General features: G+C 36.0%; 1 protein-coding gene across 7 annotated transcripts in view; it reads right to left on the bottom strand.

Annotated features, from left to right (window-relative positions):
- Nucleotides 1-23,729, bottom strand: part of MYH10 (myosin heavy chain 10) — a 154,789-nt gene that overhangs the window by 77,061 nt on the left and 53,999 nt on the right. For 6 of the 7 annotated variants that reach the window (XM_008061144.1, XM_021713963.1, XM_008061139.1 and 3 more), the window contains 3 exons: nucleotides 18,824-18,916; nucleotides 1,557-1,620; nucleotides 837-935 (listed from right to left, as the gene is read on the bottom strand). In XM_008061144.1, coding sequence (XP_008059335.1) covers nucleotides 837-935; nucleotides 1,557-1,620; nucleotides 18,824-18,916 — 256 coding nt within the window. Of the gene's footprint in view, nucleotides 1-836; nucleotides 936-1,556; nucleotides 1,621-18,823; nucleotides 18,917-23,605; nucleotides 23,624-23,729 lie in introns of all 7 variants that reach the window. The other variant, XM_021713962.1, reaches the window with a different exon arrangement.

Raw genomic sequence — 23,729 nt, forward strand, 5'->3', positions numbered from 1 at the left:
TATATACTACAAATCTTGAATTTTTAGTCTCTCTTTGGCAATTACTTGGTCTATTTGTTTCTATTTTTTCCCCCCACAGGTCTTTCTCTAACCAGCTTCTGGGTTTAGAACTCTCACAGATGTCTGTGGTTAGCAAAAGCCTAGATCCCAGATGAGAAAGTATTACTGTATATGTGTCTATCGTGATATCTAGATTATATATGTAATAATCATATAGAAACAACACAGAAGTTGACACTCAGAAAGTTATGTATATTCTCCCCTCCCTCTAGTTTCACCCTGCCCAACTCTAAGTTTCCAGTCCTTGTGATTCATGATATAAATAAATAAGTAAATAAATAAATCTAACATAGGTTATTTTTAGTACTAGTGAAAACATAACTATATATATATTGGTATATTATTTGGTATATACATTTATTTATATTTAGTATATATTATCCATATATTCATTTATAAATCTAGGAATAAAAGTATTTATGCTACTTAATTTTATTAAGTAAATTTATGCTTCCCTGCATCTACATTTATAAATGCTGAAGCAGAATTATATAAATAAGCATCACTTGTCTTCCAATTAAAAAAAAATGTTTAAAGACATAAAAGTACAAATGATAATATAATCACACGCATAAAACTGCTACTTAAAATACAGTACTTACTCCATCCATGACATGGAAATTCAATTTCATTTTTGATTTTATTATTTGACCAGTTAGAAATTTGGTGTGTGTGTGTGTAAAAATCTACTGTTCCCTGAAATTATTTTTCTCAAAAAAGTTAATATTTAAAGATATTCAAGTGAATATAAAATAGTAAAAACCTTTGTAACTTACACTTTAAGTGTTCTCCTGCTCCAGATAACAACTGGTAAAAGATATGAAAAGTACGTTCATCTTTTGCTTGACGAACAGCACGAGACTTTTCCAGAAGGTCTGAGCAAAGATGGTTAAGAATTAAATGATTAAAAAGGAGGTCCTCGGCAGGCAGTATTCTTTGCTGCCTCTGCCCTAATTTGTTTTATTATGCATACATATATCACATATTTTATATACATAATATAAAATTTCTTAAGGTCATTCTATGCAGGTGACATTTCTTAGAATTATTCTATGCATTTGACATTTTATTTTTTTCTTCAGCTTTATTCTTAATACTAACTGAAACTACTTTAATTCCATAATTTTATAATGCTTGTTTCAATGAGTGGTTGCTCATGCTAGTAATATTGAAAATAGATGGAACAAAGACGGATAAAACAGTTAGCTGAAGAATAGCTGTATGCAACATTCATCTACATGTCCTATACCACACATAAACACTGTGGTACTCTCCACTTCCCTAGCCATGTGAATTGGCTGTGGCCTGACTTTAAAATCAAACAACCACAACAAATATCATTTTGGAGTTAGTATTCGGTAGCAAAAAGTATGTGAACTAGTGGCAATATCCCTGGATCTGGTTTTATCATCTGGATAATGGAAGTGATAGCACAGAAGCTGTAAGAGGACTAAATCACGCTTTGTTTTGGTTTATGTAATTATGAAAAAGGATACATGTTTCAATGTTGGCTCCAACGATATAGCCAGTTACATCAAAGTTGATCCGAATAAATTTGCCCTGAAAATAAATTTTAAAAAGAAAATTGAAAGTAAATAAGAACATAGAGGATCTGAACACTGTAATAAAATAATAAGAATAAGACAATGTGCCTTGCTCAGTACCCATGATTGGTTACAAAATGGATCTTATACATTGCCTCAAACAAAAAGAAAAAAGAAAAGCCTCAATAGATTTCAAAAAAGTAACAACAGGATAGGCTACTTTCCCAGATTATAACATAATAAACTTAGAAATTATTAATAAAAGGAAAAATAATAAAACTCCAGCCTTCAACAAAAAGTTTTTAGAGTTCTTCCAAACAATCTGAAATATAAGAGGTTTTAATAGTTTTAAAGGAAAACTATATCTAGCCCTATACTAATAGGTCTGAAAATCTGAATAATATAGATGATTTTCTAGGAAACAGAAATCCACTTAAGGAAAAAAAAAGGAGAAAACTTAATCATAAAAAAAAAATAGATCTGCTTCTTTTTAAATGCTGGATTGGTTTTATGAAACAGTTTTATAAATCTCTAAGGAATATTTCATTCCTTAGGGAAAAAGAAAGTAGCGATTATTTCATGATTCATTTTATAAAGTTATCATAACACTGAGTACCCAAACTAGTAAAGATAGCACAAAAAAGAAAAGCAAATATGGTTTTTATCTTATTTGTAAAAATACATATAAAAGGTCAAATTAATTACTTTGCAAAATAAAGAAACATAATGATCAAGAATGGTTTATTTTACTACTGCCGAGAAAGAGTGATACTAGTGAACATACAATTATTATCCCTCACAATAATAGTCAAGAGATTGGAGGGTTTCCTTTGAGAAAACTGACAAACTAATTTTAAAATTTATTAGGAAATAGAAAATGACTTAGAATAGTCACAACAATTTTGAAAAAGGAGACTGGGGCTGGGGACACACACTACTTGAATGCAAAAACCTATACATTAATTAGGACGGTGTAGTATCATTGTAAGGGTAGAGTTACAGATCAATGGAACACAATAGTGTCCAGGAATAGAACACATATGTAAGGTAAATTCATTTTCAACTAACGTGCTAAGGTAATTTCATAGGTAAAGGACAATCTTTCCAACAAATTGTGCCTAAAAGTTTACAAAACAAAACAAAATAAAAAGAACCTAGACTCTTATCTCACACCCTATAAAAAATTAACTCAGATCACAGACCAAAATGTATGGGCTAAAACTTTAAGACTTCTCAAAGAGAACAGGAGAAAATCTTTATCACCTTAAAATAGACAAGGATCTCTTAGAATGCAAAAAGCATGAACCATTAAAAAAATGATAAATTTGATTTCATAAAAATTTAAAACTTCTGTTCTTCATAAGGTATAAAGAAAATGAAAAGAGAAGCCACAGACTGGGAGAGAATAATTATAAAACAACACATGTGATAAAGGACTTGTTTACAGAATATATAAAGAACTTTTACAATTCAGTAGTAAGATAACCCAATAAGAAAACTGGATAGTGGGGCTCGGTGGCTCAGCCTGTAATCCCGCGCTTTGGGAGGCCGAGGTGAGTGAATTGCCTGAGCCCATGGGTTCGAGACCCGCCTGGGCAACTTGGCGAGCCCTCATCTCTACAATAAAATTAAAAAATCAGCTGGGCATGGTAGCGCACGCCTGTAGTTCTAGCTACTTGGAAGGCAGAGGTGGAAGGATCGCCGGAGCCCAGCAGGTCGAGGTTGTGGTGGCCGGAGCAGCCACTGCATTCCAGTCTGGGCGACAGAGTGAGACTCCAACTCAAAAAAAAAAAAGAAAAAGCAAACTGGGTAAACTATTTGAACAGACACTTCATCACAGGATATATGTGAATAGTCAATAAGTATATGAAAAGATGCACAACATCATCAGTTATTCAGGAAATCTAGATTAAAACAGCCACAATGAAATACCACTACATACCCACTAGAATGGTTACAATGCAAAAAGCATGAATGGCCAGCAGTACTGAACGATTAGAATTCTCAGATAACCCTGGTGGAATGCAAAATGGCACAGTCACTTTGAAAAACAGTTTGTTGGTTTCTTACAAAGTTAAAAACAGAGTTACTATATGAGCCAGGAATTCACCCCAGATGGGATTTCACCCAAGAGAAATGAAAGCATGTGTCCACTTACGCTAGCGCATGAATATTCATAGGTTCATTCTTATTAACCTCAAACTGGAGAAAACCCAAATGTCCAACAACTGGTGAATGAATAAAGAAATTGTGGTATATTCATATAATAAATGCTACTAAACGACAAAAAGGAATAAACCAGTGGCACATCCCAAAATGTATATGGATCTCAAAAGTGTTATGCTGTGTGAAAGAAGCTAGACATAAAACACTATATATTACATGATTCCATTTACCTGATAGTCTACAGAAAACAGGTCGTGGTTTCAGGGGCAAAGGAAGGAGGAGGGAACTAACTGCATCAAAGCAAAAGGAAACTTTCTGGAGTAAGGGAAATCATCTCTCTCTAGATCACAGTGCTAGCTAGCTACACTATGTATGCATGTCTAAACTCATTGAACTGTACACTGAAAACGGGTGATTTTCACTATATGAAATTTAACAAAAAATCAAAGTTGAGGTCTTAGGACCTTCTAGATAAATGCCAATTTAAAAAATACAAGCCAAATGCAGTGGGTTACACCTGTAATCCCAATCCTCTGGGAGGTTGAAGTAGGATGATCACTTGATGCCAAGATTTCAAGATCAGCCTGGCAACATAATGAGACTCTGTCTCTACAAAAAAATTTTTAAAATTAGCTGGGCATGATGTGACAGTGCATTCCTGTAGTCCCAGCTACTTGGGAGGCTGACACAGAGGAGGACCGTTTGATCCCAGGAGTTCAATGCTGCAGTGAGCTATTTTCATGCCACTGCTCTCTAGCCTGGGCAACAGAGTAGGACTCTGTCTCATAAATACACAATAAATAAACCAAACAAATAAATTTAACGCCTATTCCTTACATTTACTACCAACCTACTAAATTAAACATGCTCTTCTCTTATTAAAGTGAAAATCACTGAATTTACACTCTTCCAGCTACATTGCCAATCAGTTTGTCCATTCTTTCACCTACTACTTTAGGGCCCTTCTCATCCTTTCCAATGTGTTTTTTTTTTTCTTTCTGTGTATAAATATTTACATAGAACAAAATAAGTAAACTGGGCTCGTGGCTCAGCCTGTAATCCCGCGCCTTGGGAGGCTGAGGTGAGTGAATTGCGTGAGCCTGTGGGTTCGAGACCCGTCTGAGCAACTTGGTGAGACCTCATCTCTACAATAAATTAAAAAATTAGCTGGGTGTGGTATCGCATGCCTGTAGTTCCAGCTACTTGGAAGGCTGAGGCGGAAGGATCGCCAGAGCCCAGCAGGTCAAGACTGCGGTGGCCAGGAGCAGCCACTACATTCCAGTCTGGGTCACTGAGTGAGACTCCAACTCCAAAAAAAAATTAAAAAGTAGTCTGTTTGGGGGTGCTACGACAGAAGTTTTTAACATACATTTTATTGTATGCATGTAAATTATACTTCAATAATTGATTTAAAAATTTCAATAGCTTTAGGAGTACACATGGTTTTTGGTTACATAGATGTACTGTATATTGGTGAAGAAGTCTGGGCATTAAGTGTACTAATCACCCTCACTAGTGTATACTGTACCCAATACGTGATTTTTCATCTCTCTCTCCCTTCCCTTTCCCTCTTCTGAGTCTCCAATGACAATCAGAGAATTCCACATGTCTTTGTAAACCATTAGTTTAGCTTCCACTTATTATATGTGAGTATAAGATCATATTATAACCGGGCTCGGTGGCTCAACCTGTAATCCTGTGCCTTTGGGAGGCTAAGGTGAGTGGATTGCCTGAGCCCGCGGGTTCGAGATCCGCCTGGGCAACTTGGCGAGACCTCATCTCTACAATAAATCAAAATAATCAGCCGGGCGTGATAGCGCGTGACTGTAATTCCGGCTACTCAGAAGGCTGAGGCGGAAGGATCGCTGGAGCCCAGCAGGTCGAGGCTGTGGTGGCCGGGAGCAGCCACTGCACTCCAGTCTGGGCGACCAAGTGAGACTCCAACTCAAAAAAAAAAAAAGAGAGAGAGAAGAAAAACTAGGATATGGAACTCTCAGAAAAATAAATTAAAATTCAGAATTGATAGATTATCTAAAATATCCAATAATCAACAAAAAGTGATGAGACCTGCAAAGAAACAGGAAAGCGTGACCAATACTCAGAACAAAAACCCTGTCAATAAAAACTGCCTCTGAGTGGGTCAGGATATTGGATTCATAAATGTGCTCAAAGAACTAAAGGAAATTAAGTTCAAAGATTAAAGGAAAATATACTAATACTTAGTCAACAAGAGAATCTCAAGAGAAAAATCGAAACTATAAAATAAAAAACCAAGCCGGGCTCGGCGGCTCAACCTGTAATCCTGTGCCTTTGGGAGGCTGAGGTGAGTGGACTGCCTGAGCCCGTGGGTTCGAGATCCGCCTGGGCAACTTGGTGAGACCTCATCTCTACAATAAATCAAAAATTAGCCGGGCGTGGTAGCGCGCGCCTGTAGTTCCATCTACTCGGAAGGCTGAGGCGGAAGGATCGCTGGAGCCCAGCAGGTCAAGCCTGCGGTGACTGGGAGTGGCCACTGCACTCCAGTCTGGGCGACAGTGAGACTCCAACTCAAAAAAAAAAAAAAAAAAAAGATATTATATAAGTGAGAACATGCAATATTTGGTTTTCTGTTCCTGTGTGACTTAACTTAGGATGATGGTCTCCAATTCCATCCAAACACTGCAAAAGATATTATTTCATTTCTCTTTATGGCTAAATAATACTCCATAGTATACCACATTTTCATTATTCAATGATCAGTTGATGGGCATTTAGGTTGATTGCACATCTTTGCAACTGTGAAATATGCTGCAATAAACATACAAGAGTGGGTATCTTTTTTGTATAACAACTTCTTTTTCCTTTGTGCAGAAACCAAGTAGTGGAATTCCTGAATGAAATGGTAGATCTACTTTTAGTTATTTGAGAAATTTTTATACTAATTTTCATACAAGTTATACTAATTTACATTCCTAACAATATACAAGCATTCCCTTTTCACTGCATCCATACCAACATCTATTGTTTTTTCACTTTTTAATGTGGCCATTTTGAATAGTGTAAGGTGGCATCTCATTGTGGTTTTAATATGTTTTTGCCTGATGATTAGTGATTCTGAGCATTTTTAAATGTTTTTTGGTCATTGGCATACCTTCTTTTGAGTGATGTCTGTTCATGTTGTTTGGCTATTTTTTAAGGGGGCTATTTATTTTCTGCTGATTTGTTTGAGTTCTTTGTATACTCTGTTAATATTTCTGTGTAGCTATCCAATGTTCCCAGCACCATTTGTTGAATAGGGTGTCCTTTCCCCAATGTATGTTTTTGTCTGCTTTGTCGAAGATCAGTTGGTTTTAGGTATTTGCGTTTATTCCGGATTCTCTATTCTGTTGCATTAGTCCATGTGTCTGTTCTTGTACCATTACCAAGCTGTTTTGGTTGCTATAGCCTTGCTGTATAATTTGAAGTCAGGTAACGTGACGCCTCCAGCTTTATTCTTCTTGCTTAGGATTGCTTTGGCTATTTAAGCCCTTATTTGGTTCTATATAAACTTGAGGATTGATTTTTCTAATTCTGCAAAAATTGACACTGGTCACTTGATAGGGAATGTGTTGAATCCGTAGATTCATGTAGTTAGCATGATCATTTTAATACTATTGTTTCTTCCAATCCATGGGCATGGGATGTATTTCCATTTGTTTGTGTCTTCTATGATGTCTTTAATCAGTTTTCTATTTCTCCTTGTTGAGATCTTTCACCTCCTTGGTATTTTAATTTTTGACAGCTATTGTAAATTCAACTGAGTTCTGGACTTGATTCTCAGTTTGGTTGTTACTGGAGTATAGCAGTGCCACTGATTTGTATGTGATTATTACCGAACTCATGTGTCAAGTTCAGGAGTCTTTTGGAGGAGTCTTTAGGACTGTCTAGGTATAAGACCATATCATTGGAAAACAGAGACAGTTTGATTTCTTCTTTTCCAGTCTGGACACCCTTTACTTCTCTCCTGCCTAACTGCTCTGGCTAGGACTTCCAGTACGATGTTGATGAGGAGTGGTAAAAGTAGGCATTCTGGCCTTGTTTCAGCTCCACGGGGGAATGCTTCCAGCTGTTCCCCTTTCAGCATGATGTTGAGTAATCGATTTTTTTAAAGATCATTTCCTAAAATCAATCATCAATTATATTTTTGCTCAGTATTACGAGCATTCACTAAGAACGCCTTCTGTTTTACCATATAAAAAAACCCAAACCAAGCGGGCAAACAAGGTGAAAAGGGAAAGTAGGTGGGTAACTTGGGGGAAAAACCCCTAAGAGGAGGAACAAGCTGTGATCAGTTCATGGGAGTAAGTTCTGCCTTAAGTGTGTGTCAGGGAGTCCCTTTACCACTCCTCCTGGTTCTTTCTCACTGTGTCCAAGTGTGCTTCTAACTCTGCTCCCACCAAAATGTATACTCTATTTCACATTATCTAACAGCCTTGCTCTGCACTAAGAAATACACAGTGAGCTTGATACACTCAGGCCCTATGCCGTCATCATAATAGACCTGCATTCCATGAAGGGTCCTGGTGCCAATAAACCCCAAAGTGTTCAAGATGGAGTTAGAAGCACCATTTCTGTGAGCAGCAAAGGCATTTTGTGACAAGTAGACTCTTATCAGCTCTTACATCATATACAAAAAAACCCCACTCACTCTACATAACAAATCAAAACAAATGGCAAAAGCTTTTGACATGCACATGAATCTAACATATATGAGTGAGTATATGTGAACAACAGAATAGAAGACATGAAATGGGACTTTCCTGGAAGTTAGGATGGTGTCAGTCACCAAAACCTACAATAACCTCTAGTCTAGATGCTGATATTCTGCCACCAAACTTAATGATTTAAATTCCACTAGAGACCACAATGCAAATCCATCATTATGAGGTTACTCAACTATCAGTTGTCAGCATTTAGTATTTTTCTTATACTGATAACTTGTCATATAATAAAATTGATTTGTTTGTTTATTTTGGTTATGTTTTATGGGGGAGAGAGTTGTCTTTGGATTTTTTTTTTGGATGAGAGAAAGATTTTCCCTCCTTTAAAGACAGGCTCTTGTGATACCATATAAATACTACTTTTTTTTTTTTTTTGAGTTGGAATCTCACTCTGTCGCTCAGACTGGAGTGCAGTGGCTACTCCCGGCTACCACAGCCTTGACCTGCTGGGCCCCAGTGATCCTTCCGCCTCAGCCTTCCAAGTAGCTGGAACTACAGGCACGTGCTACTACGCCCGGCTAGTTTTTTGATTTATTGTAGAGATGAGGTCTCGCCAAGTTGCCCAGGCGGGTCCCGAACCCACAGGCTCAGGCATTCCACTCACCTCAGCCTCCCAAAGTGCTGGGATTACAGGCTGAGCCACTGAGTCCGCCCATAAATACTACTTTTAAACAAATAATCACTTTACACAAATAATATAATTGTGGCACTGAGAAATGTTGACCTAATGCTCCCATGCTCTTCAACACCTGAAGAACAATGTGGCATGTGCACAGCCAACAGGAACTACGGGAGCAGAGGAAGGAGAAAAGGCTTCACGGAAACAGTGCCATTTGAGTCTACCAATCTTAAAGATTACCAAGTACCTTAGTTGATTCAAACTAAATGATGATTTAAAGGGAAGTTCTGTGCTTGTTTAAATTCTCTTGAAAAAAAAATACTATAAAGAGTAGGCATCCTTGATGCACTGTAATGTGATTTCAACTTTTAAACTGTAAGGAAAACTATATCCACTATTTTCAAGAGACACACTTTCTGAGCTAACAGCTACTTAAAGTAGCAACTACAGGCAGCTTGCTTTCTTCTGCCAGTAGGTTCTCACTTATTATTGCCCTTGCATTGTCAGAATGCAATACTTGAATATTTAAAGCCTTTGATAGCTCTTAATTCTGTTAAAGAAAGGAAATCTTTGCCCCATAATTATAAAATATTTTCATTTTTAGATTTACAAGTACCAATTAGAACAGTCAATCCAATGAATTTTCTTATTTCTACATCATCTATTTCCTTCTGATAATTTTCATATACACACCTGCCTTCAGCATTTGTCCACCTATGGACCATATTGGGTACATTTTGGTACATGGACATTATACAAGATTAAAGAATACTGTTATACAGCCTTTTAGCAAAACAGATGGTCTAGATTCCTGTTGGAAGATACTCAGAAATTTTTTTCTACTGAATAACTAACTGTATGCTAATACCATGTCATTTTTGTCCTTAGAATATGTATTATTCTTGAATTTGAGAAAATTCCAGGCTATTATCTGACGATTCAATCAGAGACTTCGCTTACAGAATCAATTTCACCATCATCTTTAGAGTCTACTGTGTGATCTATCTCTTTGTATGTAACTTCTGACTTGTCTAATGTTTGTGAATTGTTTTTCTTGTCAGTTTTTTTCTGTTTGACATTATGGGTAGAGATTGAAAACTTCTGACTTTTTAACTATGTTTATTGGAACTAAATGTAGACTACAAAGATGGTTTCCTAGTCTTCTTTCATACCTACTGAGAAGACAATGCAATATTTCGGATGATATAATAAGCAAATGAAAGGATGACATAGTGGTTATTACTGTAGTATCTTTCTAGGCAATCTCATTCTTCTTACTTTATTCTTTTTTTGCATAGTTGGGAATATATGATGAGTTAACAACGAACCAATTCCTGGGATGATAAAATAGCAAATAGTTCAAGATATAGAAAAAATAAGATCACTAATATTCTACAATGAATTTTATAAAATGGTTCAATGGACTCATGGTAATTACAAGAGAGAATAAATTTTTTTCCTATTTTTAAAACGAGTAAATTGTTTCTTTGTTCTTTAGAAGACCTTTAAAAAATTAATTCAGTTAAAAAACTGTTAGTCCTCAGGAATAGTTAGAACTATTCATAAAAGAAACTAAAATTGGGTCCTGATGTTATACTGAGGGTTAAAATTCTTTACAAATTTTAAACAGCTGTATTATCTATACAATAGCTCATTGAGTTAATAAAAATTGCTATTTTAAGAGACAGTAGCCAAAAGGCAATGTTATTACTCCAAAGCTGCAAAGGATACACTGCCAACACAACTGCCTAGGCAAATACTTTCTCAAACTTCTCATTTTAACACTGCAGAAAGGTTAACCAAAATCATATGGTATCACCTAATTCTTATTTTAAGAAAATATTTCACTTAAAAAAAATCCATTACATCCAGTAATAGAAACTTCCAGCTTTTACCAACATGTTTATTTAACTTCTTTATTAAGTATATATAAACATGCTGTTTAAGCTTTCAACCACTCATACTATATCCTATATTTTTCTTTACTACCTCAGATAAATGAGAAGTTCAAAATTCATCAAACAAAATAAATTCTTTGGGTAATAAAACAGTTATGTAGATAACTCTTAACTCTAACAATTTTGAAATCTAGACTTAAATCCTATCCATTTTATATTTAGTGAATGTATTTTTCCCTAACTTCATGGGCGATTATAATGGAAAGAGAAGTTAGATTCAAAGGAGAAATAGAAAAAAATTAAGGTTCTGGCCTTCTGAACAGGTAACCTATAAATAATGTCCCAAAACAATTTAAACCTGTGACTTCTTAACTTGGATAAATAAGCAAAGTCACCAACGTGTAACATTCATCAATTCGCTAGTCAAATTTCCTTTTCATAAATAGGGTCCATAGTGGCTGTAGTGAGTGCTAGAGAACTGTTTTTGGCTAAATGAAAATAGTAGGACAAGGAGCAGTGAAGGAAGGAACACAAAGAGGAACAGTGAGGAAGGGGACAGGGCTGTAGAGTCCAGCTCTGTGGGGAGGAGTAGTATGACATACCCAAAAGGAGCTGGTATTTCTGAAAACAACAAATTTAGTAACCAATAAATCTTGGTTATAAGTCAAAGTGTTAGAATTTATTCTACTTTTAAAACACTTTAATTAAAAAAAAACCTTATAGAGTTGAAAGTTATCAACTCTAAAAGCTAAATTATATTCATACTCAGATATTTTACAAGATATAGCCAAACACTTTAAAACATGACAAGGTAAAATTTCAGAACCAAAAAGAAATACTTTACTGAATATCCCCAAATGATGTAAAATTCAAACATTCCCTTTAATGTTGGACATCCTGGTAAATCAGGTAAGATGCAGGTCATGGGACATGACTCACTTGAGTGTTAGACAGTCAGTCACTTGGCCAGAGAAGAAAAGAAGACCTTTCTTTCTTCCTTGGAGGTAAGTAGAGGGGAGGGAATATAATTTCTAAGTTAAAAAGTTTTCTGTGAGAGATCACTCAGTATTATAAACTCTAATTCCATCCAGGTTGCTGCGAAGTTCATGATTTTGTTCTTCGAAACAAAGAGCTGAGTATCACATGTTCTCACTCATAAGGATTGACAGTAGAGGGGAAACTGCGGGGGGTGGGGAGGTGGGATTGATAGTAGTTGATATCTGCGGGGAAGGGGGGGAACCCACACCTCATCAACAAGGGTACCCTGCACAATGAATATTTGTATATGCCTCACCCTAAATTGTACCCCACAATTTTAAAATAAAAATTAAAAGAGGAAAAATATATAGAGAAAGTAAAAAGAAAAAAAAAAGTTTTCTCCTCACATATACAATAGCTACTCTTTCAAAATTAACATTTTTTACTGAAACACACATTCATACTAAACTGGAGAACAAGTAAAGGGTTTTATCTTTATGTGGGTCCTCTATCTTTTAAACATTACGAGGAAAAGTTTGTGCTGAAAATGTCCATTCCATATTTGATTTCCATAAAGGTCAGACTATGGCACTGAGAATATTCAACCAGAATTTCACCAATAAAAAAAAAAGGGGGAAAAAAATGAAAACATGACAAGTATATTGTATACTAATTATAGTCATGCATTTTGATGCACAAGCATAATGTATACTAATCCAAAAACAACTGCAACTGTACTTGTGCTATAACAGTTCTAAACAGCAAAGACAACTAGAATTCTCTCTCCTTCTATGTAAAATGTAAGTTGTTAGGAATCTCACTCAAAATGAGTAACAGGACAAAACTTGGATATTTGATATTTTGATACTATACAGAAAAGAAGAAAATTGTCTTAATTAGTTTCAAAAATTTTGTTTGTTCTTAATTGATATCAATTTTCTGGAGCTTTTTCTGGGTTGGATACAATGCATCTGTAGTAATTAAACCTACTTAATACAGGGGCAATGTAGGTTTGTTTCATATTCTGAAAATATTTTCCCCTTTCTTAATTTGGTATCTACAATTGTTATATGATCTGTGTCTTACTTTAAAACACTTCAGCATCCAGAAGTTGCTATGTATGTGTGTTCGTTTAGTTTTAATCTCCATTCTGGAGGCAGCTATTTGCTCTAAATGAAAAACCCATTCTAGGAGTAATTAGCTAGCATTTAATCCAAAGGCCAGATGGCTACCTTAAATGCATCAGCTACTTTAATCTTCAAACCATACCAGAAGCTTTGTTATTAGTAAAATGAGTGTTCACATGAACTAAGTGGCCTTGTTACTTAGTACAATGGATATTAGAAATTACTGGGGTAACATGAGTGGCATTAAAAGACATGAACTGATTAGAAAGAAATAAAGACCCTCCCCATGATGGTGTAAAGTGAACAGGTGTGAAGACTTTAACAAGCCCAGGAGGTTATATTGTTAGGAATGCTTCTAAGGCTTCATTCTAAATGGCTGTGGAGAAGCAGTGATCTGGAAGATACCGGTTGCCTGGAGCAGACCATATTCCGTCTCTGATAGTGTCACATTTGCCTCAGTAAATCTTTCAGGTAAAGGTTTGGTCAGAGTATTCAGTCAGAGCTGGGCTGTTTTCAACTCACACTTTTTAGTGCCTGCCTGTTGATAAATATATATGAGGGTGCAAAATGCCAACTTGCTGACATCATAATCTGGTACCTAAATTGTAAGGAGGATACCCAAAGCCTTTACCTAACTGTAACTGTTGGAGGAGAGTTATCTACCATAAGGAATACGGTGCTTGGGAATTTCCAAACTGGCCTAAGGCAGTTTGTAAGAAGAAAAGAAAAGAAAAAAAGGATTTGTGCAAATAGAAAAAGTGATGCTTACTAAAGTTTTGTGAGAAAAGATGTATTTGCTGATCCAAACAATCATTTTGAAATTGAAGTCCCTGTTTTTAAAATTTCATTATGAGAGATTTATTTTATATAAATCTCCTCCATCTGGAATGCATTTTACTTCTCCATAAATAGAGAACTGGACTAGCTGTGAACGATTATTTTCATAAGGGTAATGCTCTCCTAAAGAATCCCTTTAACACAAACCATATGCTAGTATCTTTGAAAGAAAAGATATTCTTCAGGAAATTAGTCGTCTATATCAGATCAAAGAAATGAAACCAAATGGATTCTAAAGCTTATGGAGTTTATAGTTTCAAATATTTTCATTGTAAGCATGTGGCTTGTAAATAATGACTGCATGAAATTTTACTGTATATACAACTCATTTTTTAACATCACATTACTCAGTATGACACCAATACCACCTTAAGGCCTGGCCTGTACACAAGGTCACTGCCTCCCATATATCCTCTCCCATGCTTCTAAAAATGGGGTATGCATATTCTTAGAGGATCTGGCAGATGTGCTACTTCTCCTGAGCTCAATGATACATCATGGCATGCCATGGAAAACTATTAAAGTTAAAATCAAAATGAAGGTGAGCTCTAAGGGCTAGGGACCTTAGACTTGTTCACTGACATTCTCCAGGGCCTAGAATTGAGTCTAGGCAACCACATTTTAACTACATGAATTCTACAAATATGCCTACTATAGATTTACATGTGTGAGAGGCACTATGCTGGGAACTAAGGACACAGAGAACAAGGCAGACAAAGTCCCTACTGTCAAAGATTTTACATTCCAGTAGGAAGGGGAATGAATAAGCAAAGTGATTAGCTGCAGATTGTTATAAGTGCTATGAGGGAAATAAACAGGACACTGTGATAGAGAATAATAGAAGAAACCTCCTCAGACAGAGTTTTAGATTAACTGGCTAGTTAGAAGAAGGAGAAATGCAGACAGATTTGAAACACCTTCTGGATGTCTAACCAACAGGATTCACTGCTGACCTGGACATGAGTCATGAGAAAGAGACTGAATCAAGGATGATTCCTAGGTATTTTGTTTTGCTAGGTTTTTGCCGTTGTTTTTATTTTGTTTTAAACTTAAACCACTGGGTGATTTGATGGTGCCATTTACTGACATAAGACACAAAAGAACAAATTTTGAAAAGAAAAATTTTCATTTGGAATATGTTAATTTTGAGAAACCTATTAGATATGCAAATAGAGATACCAATTAAGCAGCACAGCTTATAAATTGTAAGTATCAAGATTACATAAAATTTAATTTAAAAAATGAGTCAGGCCAGTTATGTGGCTCATGTCTGTAATCCCAACACTTTGGGAGGCCAAGGCAGGAGGATCACTCGATGCCAGAAATTTGAGATTAGCCTGGGCAACACAGTGAGATCCCATCTCTATAAAAAATAAAAAATTGTTTTGGGCATGTTAGTGCATGCCTGGAGTTCCAACTACTCGGGAAACTGAGATGGGAGAATCACTTGAGCTTAAGAGTTTGAGGCTGCAGTGAGCTATGATCATGCCACTGTACTCTGGTCTGGGTGACAGAGCAAAACTCTGTCTCTCAAAAACAGAAATTAAAACAAAACCAAAAAAACACGAGTCAAGCTGATTTTTTTTTTCCAAAACCTAAGAACCTAACTGTTGGAAAAACCCATAGAGAAACACTGAAGGAAAATTTTAACTGAAAAATTTTTTCATCAATGGAGCTCGTTACTTAATTAATTTTTATGGAGCCACTACAATCAAGCACTTGTTTTAATACTTTGTAGTTAATACTTTAGGATAACAGTAGATAGCTTAAAAAAAATACTATTGGCTAGGTGCCGTGGCTTACATCTGTAATCTCAGCACTTTGGGAGGACAAGGCGGGAGGACTGCATAAAGTCAGGAGTTTGAGCCCAGTCTGGGTAATATCATGAAACCCATTTCTACTAAAAATAAAAAATGAATTAGCTGGGTATGGTGGCACACACCTATAGTCTCAATTACTTCATAAGCTGAGACAGGAGGATCACTTGTACCCAGGAGTTTATGAGCTATGATCACACTACTATACTCCAGTCTGGTCAACAGAGCAAGGCTTTGTCATTAGAAAATTTTTTTAAAAATATACATACCAATACAAGCTGACTTTCTAAGAATTAAAGCACAAAGTCAACAATTTAAAGATACTTTTGTATATTGGTTGAATGGATAGCTATGTCTAAAAACATTGCCTTAAACAAGAATCTTTTCCCCATAAAATCTTTTCCCTTAACATATTAAACTGAAAGCTCTTAAAGCTTATTATATAGTTGTGCAAGCACTTTGGTATGTGGTACCTCACCTAAAATAGGTTTTGTTTAGAGTTTAGTTAGATGGCTGATTCTTGTTCCTTTCCTATGAGTTGCTTCCAGGTGACAAGGAAACGATCAAAGAAATTTTTCCTAGCAGCAGAATGTAAAACAGGTTCCTACCAGAATTACTGCAGGATATTTAGCAGCCTCCCTGGCCTCTATCCACTAGCTGCCAGTAGCAACCACTACCCATCCACCCAAATGAACAAACAAAAATGTCTCTAGACACTGCTGGTGTCCCCTGAGGAGCCTCCAATTAAGAACCACAAATCTATAGTAATGCCAATTACAGATTAAACCCCTACATACATCAATGATGGCAATCCCTGTAAGGATTCAGGGTAGCCAGCCTCCAAGACAGCCTCAATGATCCCCACCTCATGCCCTTGCATAGTTTTCTCTCTCATAGTGTCAGGGTTGGTCTGTTTTACCAATAGAGTACAACAGAGAGATGGTACGGTACTTCCAAGGCAGGGTTTGTGGCTTCTGTCTTGTTCTCTCTTGGATCACTCACTCTGTGGGAAGCTGGATGCCATATCAAGAGGACACTCAAACGGCCCTCTGAAGAGGCCTACAAGGTGAGGAACTGAGGCCCCTGGTCAAAAGCTACCCAAGAAAGCTTTGAAGAAGAACCTTTAGCCTCAGTCAGACCTTCAGATGACTGCAGCTCTAGCCAACATCATCTTGATGACAATTTCATGAAAGACCCTAAGCCACAATCACCCAGCCAAACCTCTACTGAATTTCTGAAACAAGGACTGTGAGATAATAGACGTTTTAAACTATTAGGTTTTATTTGTTATATAGCAATAGGTAACTAACAAAGAATTGTACTTACATCTGTCCCAAACACAAAAATAATGAGTGGAAACATCCTGGCAGGTAGATAAATTCTTACCATTTAGTAAGATAAACACTACATTCTTTACCAGGGGCCATAAATAACAGCTTAGTAGCAATTTATCTTTCCTAGGCAAATACGAGACAACTGAGCACAAAACAGTTTCCCTTGAATGTACAGTATGGTTTGCGGGGGGGAAACATGATAGACTGGTAATTTGATTTATGTGGTAAGATAAACAATTTTCCACAAAGATGTTCTTGAAAATCGTCATGGAGATTCACATACCAATGCTGGAAGCTCACTCTTTCGTCTATCCTGCGATATAGCCACTAAATATAGGGCATTTCAGTAGGAAAAATTTCAGATGTAATTGTGGCTCAGACTCAGTGGGAATGATCCAGGAGAATGCTAGAACTTCTAAAAAAATTCAGTATATCTGGTGTCCTTATAAGACAAAGAGATTAGGATACAGACACACAAAGAGGGAAGACGATGAAGACAGGGGGAAAACTGACCATATCCAAGCCAAGGAGAGGGGCTTCAGAAGAAACTAATCCTGCCAATATCTCAGACTCTAGCCTCCAGAATTGTGGGAAAATAAACTTCTGTTTTTTAAACTACCCATAATCTGTGGTACTTTTTAATGGTAGCTCTAGCAGAATAATATGGAGGGTTTTCTGGGTCCTCTGTGATCCTGAATCTGGTCCCTTCCACTAACCATAGAAGTCATGCCAACAGAAAGTTAACAGGTAGATCATGACTTTACATTCCCAGTTTTTAAAAAAGTATGTCACAATGACACTACAATCCTCAAAATTGTTCATCAGTGAAATGTTAGAATTGAAGTCTCTTATTCTGGCATTCTTGACTTTTAACAGTATTTCAGAGAAGGGGGGAAGTAGTAGAATTAATTTGAGTAACTTAAGTAGAAATAATTAAACACCGAAGTCCTTTCCAAACTGACTATGGAAAGGTTTATTGAAACCTGATGACTATAATCCAGGGCAAAAGACTTAATGATGGAAGCCCACTTTATTGAATATGGGTTTGGAGGTGCCTTGCCATTACAGTGGTGATGCTGAGCAGCTGGAGAGGGGAGGGGCGGAGTCCTTGAAATAACATTGCTCTACCTATCCCTTAGGATAGTGTCCTCAAGAAAACTGTTATAATCAAACTGAGGGGGAAAGCAGAGCTTTCAAGTTGAACAGCTAAGAAGAATTTTTAAAGAGAAGTAATAGTAGTGACAAATTATTCTGAAATCCAGGTCCAATAGAAAGAGTAAAATATGGAGAGGTCAACTTACTATATCTAATGGCAACTTAAATTGCTGTGCTAAGTGCTCAACACACACATCATTTAATCTCCACACCAATTCCATAACAGATATCATCATCCCCAAATATGAAGAAATAAGCTCAGAGAGGTTATATAACTATAGTCATAAAATAATACATAGTTCTATATTTCTAAAATAAAATACAATTAAAATTATGTATAAGTTACCTTTTTTCTTTTTTAGATATGGCTACTAGAAAATTTAAAGTTACATATACTTGTATTACATTTCTACAGAAAAACACTGTTTTATACTACATCAACTAGCTTCTCCTCATAGCATAAGGAGGAAAGGAATTCATTTGCTTAATCACAGTAGACATTTAACTAGAAACCTGAGGAATCTGAGGAATTAAACGTTTTAAACTTACAAAACGAGATGAGTTATCATTTTTCACAGTCTTCGCATTTCCAAATGATTCCAGAATTGGATTTGCTTGCAAAAGCTGTCGTTCAAGTTCTCCCTAAAAGACATTACACATACACACATATACACATACACACACACATAAATAAAAGCAGATGTGTGTTAATCTAATGTCTTTACTCAAGTCCTCAGGGAAAAATTTTTTTAAAAAGAAACTGCCTCTTTTCCTCAGTTATTTCATTTTGTCTGCCATCCAACAACTTTTGTTGGCTTATTCCTGGTTATGCTAAAAGAAAAAAATTAGCATCTATAAAGTGATCACAAGGAGAAAAAAATATCACTGAACAGAGGAAATAAACTTAAGCGCAGGGTACATAAAACAAGGCAGAGAATTTTGAAAAGAAAACAAACCAACTGGTTTTCATGAAATGAAATTTGGCATGACACCTCAAATTAAGAATGTATTAATACTTCTGTTTATTTTAACTCCACCTTGTTTGAAAGTTTTAAGGCAGCAAATTTAACAATTACCACTGTATTGTCATAAGACTTCACATTTTTCCAAGGAGTTTCAAATAATATCTCTATGGTGTAGGCAGGGCAATATCCTCACTTCCACTTTCAGGATATGGTAATGCTACTGACCTGCTCAGATTTAAAAGGCTAAGTATCGAGTATTTGGTATAATGTATGCTTTAGTCAGAGTCTTTATTTACAAGTAAATTAGATTATAAAACAGATTCTACAAACAAAAGATGTAAGTATATTAATATGTGCTTTAATCATGAAACACAATAGAAAGCTATATGAGAAAGCATGATGCCATTTCTGGCCATGAAAAGCACTACAAAGTGATGTTGTGTTTTTGGAATGTAATTTCAGAATTATATTTCATGACTTAGATAAATCTGCTTTTTCAAAACACAAATCTTACCCCTATATTTTAAAATACTCACAGTATTCTAGATCTAAAGAAAAACTAACTAAATAAAAACTGCTAGCAAATGTGATTTTCTAAGCAAAAAGATGAATATAAAGAACTTCACAAAAGGTTTTAAAATTAGTGGCCATTTGTTATGTGGTGCGTTGTACCTCATCAAATCCAAAAACAGCAACAAATAGATCCCACATATAGTTTCAGCATCAAGAGTCCTGGTTTGAATGCTGTCACTTAGCTGAAAGGGTGGGGAAGTGTTGTCAAGGCCCGTTACGTAGTAAGTAGATAAGCTTCCGATATGTCTACTCTTATAGTATGGATCTGGACTGTCCACATTTTCATAGGTCTTAACTATAAGCTACAATTGTGTTCAGCTGAAACCAGTCAGGAACCAGTCTAATCAAGAACCTCAAGCTACAGGGATGTCCTTATACAGCATCACTTCATGTTCTTGGCATTAGACAGTTTTCTCCCTATACAATGAATCTTCTGGTTTATTGATTTCAAAATACTTATTTTTTGATGTACATCTTTCTAGAATGTCATATGCTGCCAAACTTTCTTAATTGTGCTATTCTGAACCAATTTTGATGACTCAGAGCCATTATTAAGAATGTCAGTCATGGGAGGGGCACACCTCATCAACAAAGGTACCTGCATAATGAACATTTATATACCTAACCCTGAGTTGTACCCCACATCTTTAAAATTAAAAATGTAAAAGTAAAAAAAAAGAAAAGAATGTCAGTCATTATTCTGTGATATAGATGGCCTTTTCTCTCAAGGTCAATGGTCACGTTTGCCAGCATGCCTGTGACTAATATCTTGCAAAGCCCTATGTACATTGGCTGGCTTTGCATCAACTGTTTGGGCCTCTGAAACCTTTTTCTTTTTAACCTAATGCAATCTGTGTAATCAGAATGTGAAAATTGACAGAAAAAAACACTGATGAGACCTGATAACTGGTACATTACCTTCACATTACATATCTATGGTTAGATTCCGATATTAGAATATGGATTCCTTACAATTACATACCATCCAGTCAAATCATATTAAAAAAAAAATCTACTTTTAAAGTGTTATCTTAACTTTCTTTCCTGTGTTTGCTTTAAGTAACCTGGCTATATCTCCTGCATCCAACTTAGGAAGTATTAGGTTAAAATGATGCTCTGCAGATGTTTGCTGAATTAAAGTATAATTAGAGGTCTTAAACCATTCTAGTAGTATTTGGGGAGGGGACGGCAGTGCGCCAAAGGAAGCAATAAGATTTGAGTTAAGGGTCTTCAGAGTCACCACCATAATTATAGATGCAGGCACTCCTCTGTCCCTGTTGTTGGTTCTACAATACTATAATGTCATAGCATTACTTCTAATGAATTTGTGGACATCAGCGAGACCAAGTAAAAATCTCAAAAACTCATAAATGAATCTCCAAAAGCCTGGAACAAAACTAATTACCAAAAAACATACAAAAATGATTTTATTTTAAAAATTAACATGAAACGTGATCATTTCTGTGTTGAACAATTTCATAATTAGACAAATGGTCCTAACATTTCTCAAACAAATTATCAAGGCATTTATAAACCATCAGGGGGCAGTGACTATTCACCTTTCCACTAGAATTGCATGGGCAATGTCCCTTGTTTCTATTCTACATGATAATGAGAAATATTATTTGGGAATATGGAAAAAAAGCAGCAGTAGCTATTGAAATTATTTTTACAGTTTAAGTATTTAGAGTTATATAATGCTTAAAGGGTTTACCAATCATGGTGAAAACTATACTCTTGTGTTTATTACACAGTGAGTAATTACACTTGCTGTATAATACAGGATGAGTTTTAAGAGGTTAAAAAAAGATACACTTCTTTTAAAACTCCAGTTCAGCTAGCAAGGGGTCTGGGGCTGGGATCAGGCTGTACCTTGCAGGCCTGGCAGGGCAAAGTTGCAGGTGTCTTACTGACCACAAGAGGAAGATTAAGTGCAGGCAGCCACAAGCAATCACATGTTGAAAACCAGACTCTAATCTCAACTGGCCAGCTCTAATTTCTGTACTTGCTACTTGCTATGTATTTGGCTAAGGAAGGATACAAAGCTATCCTGAAGATCACTGGAAAGGCAGAGAGACAGATGGGCTGGCTTGAAGAAATCATTCTTAGGGGTTGGTCAAGTTTTAAAAATTAGTCATTTTAAAACCTGCTCTGAAATTGCACTGTGTTGAGGGTGTGAAGTGGCAATGAACACTGTGCCATACTTTTGAGGGTCTCTAACAGCAACCTATCATGAGGAAAGAGGGAACCGAAGGTCTAGTGGTCTAAGGTCTAGTGGCTAGTAGATACGAATAAAGCCAAATAAGACTTTTAATTTGTTTTTATAAAAAGTATACCAAAAGTTCACTGGTAAATGTTTAAAATTTATTTCATAAGTACTGTGGCTTTAATTTTGAAAACTGATCTTGCTTGCATTTGTTCATATTTTCAAAATGAAGATTATGTTTTAAAGGTAAACATAAGATACTGACCACACCGCACCACTAGGATGGCTACAATAAAAAGACAGGCAATGCCAAATGTCAGTGAGGACATGAGGAAACTGGAACTCTCATATACTGCTGGTGGGAATATAAATTGATGCAACCTATTTAAAAATACTAGAGTTGTCATATGACCCAGCAATTCTACTGCTAGGTATGCACCCAAGAGAAATGAAAACATATTCTCACAATAACTTATACATGACTATTCATAGCAGCATTAATTATAATGGCCATAAACTGGAAATAATTCATTACGTCCATCAGCTGATGAATGGAAAAGTAGAATAGTAAACCTAGTTAATATAATGGAATATTATTTGTCCATAAAAAGGAGTGGGAGGACTCACACATGCTACCACATAGAAAAACCTTGAAAACATTATGCTAAGTGAAAAAACAGTCAGAGAGGACCACATATGATGCCATTCATATGAAATGTTCAGAATAGGCAAATTCATAGAGGCAGAAAATAGATATTGGTTGCCATGGGCTGGAGGTAGAAATGAAATGTGACTCCTAATGAGTACAGGGTTTCTTTTGGGGTAATAAAAATGTTCTAAGCTTGATTGTGATGATAACTGCATAAGCCTGAATATACTAAAAACCCCAAATGATACACTTCAAATGGCATGTGAATTGTATCTCAATAAAGCTATTTCAAAAAAAGAATGAGCAAACAAACAAATAAATAAAAGGCTGACAAAATCAGGAGCCCAGAAATGCTTCCCCTTCAGTTTTGTAATCTATACTACTGTGTGGGGATAAAATGCTAGACATGTATATAAATGATTCCGAGGAATCTGAGTAAGTTTTGTCTATGAAGTTCAATGTAAATTCACAAGCTAGCAAAATTAAGCCAATCAAAAAAACCAGTGACTTTGCAAAATATAGACTTTTCACATTGTAACTATAACTTTAAAAATGGGGTGCACAAGTCATGTATAGGAAGGAGCACCTCCCAGGATGAGAAGCAATTTCTTGATAGAATCCTTTCTAGAGTATAACCAATCCCTACCATGCTGCTGAGTATTTCACATTCCTCAGATGTGTTGGGGAAGAAAAATTAAGTGAGAACCGGTATCCTTCAAATGTTTCTATACCTACTACTTGACTGGACTACTATTAAAATAAACTTGGGAAAAGCAGCATTCAAGATTCTGTGCATAGTGAATACATGCAGGAAGACATGCAGATCAGCAATGATAGGGAAGCCTGGCCCAAAGAAGCTGTTGCCTTCTTTGGGAGAACTTGCTTCCCAGGGATTGATTTGACTCAAAGTAAAATCTAGGGGTAGGCATGCTACTCACATACAACAGGGATCCACTCTGTAGTTTAAAATGACATCGAAACAAAATGTTAACGATAATGGTCTATGAGCTCCACAGAGAATTTGGAAAATCTAAATCTGTATATTAATTGTTTTAACACTAT

The sequence above is a fragment of the Carlito syrichta genome, unplaced genomic scaffold (genome assembly GCF_000164805.1).
Source record: "Carlito syrichta isolate Samal-C Ts95f unplaced genomic scaffold, Tarsius_syrichta-2.0.1 Scaffold305117, whole genome shotgun sequence".
In the NCBI taxonomy this organism is placed as follows: Eukaryota; Metazoa; Chordata; class Mammalia; order Primates; family Tarsiidae; genus Carlito; species Carlito syrichta.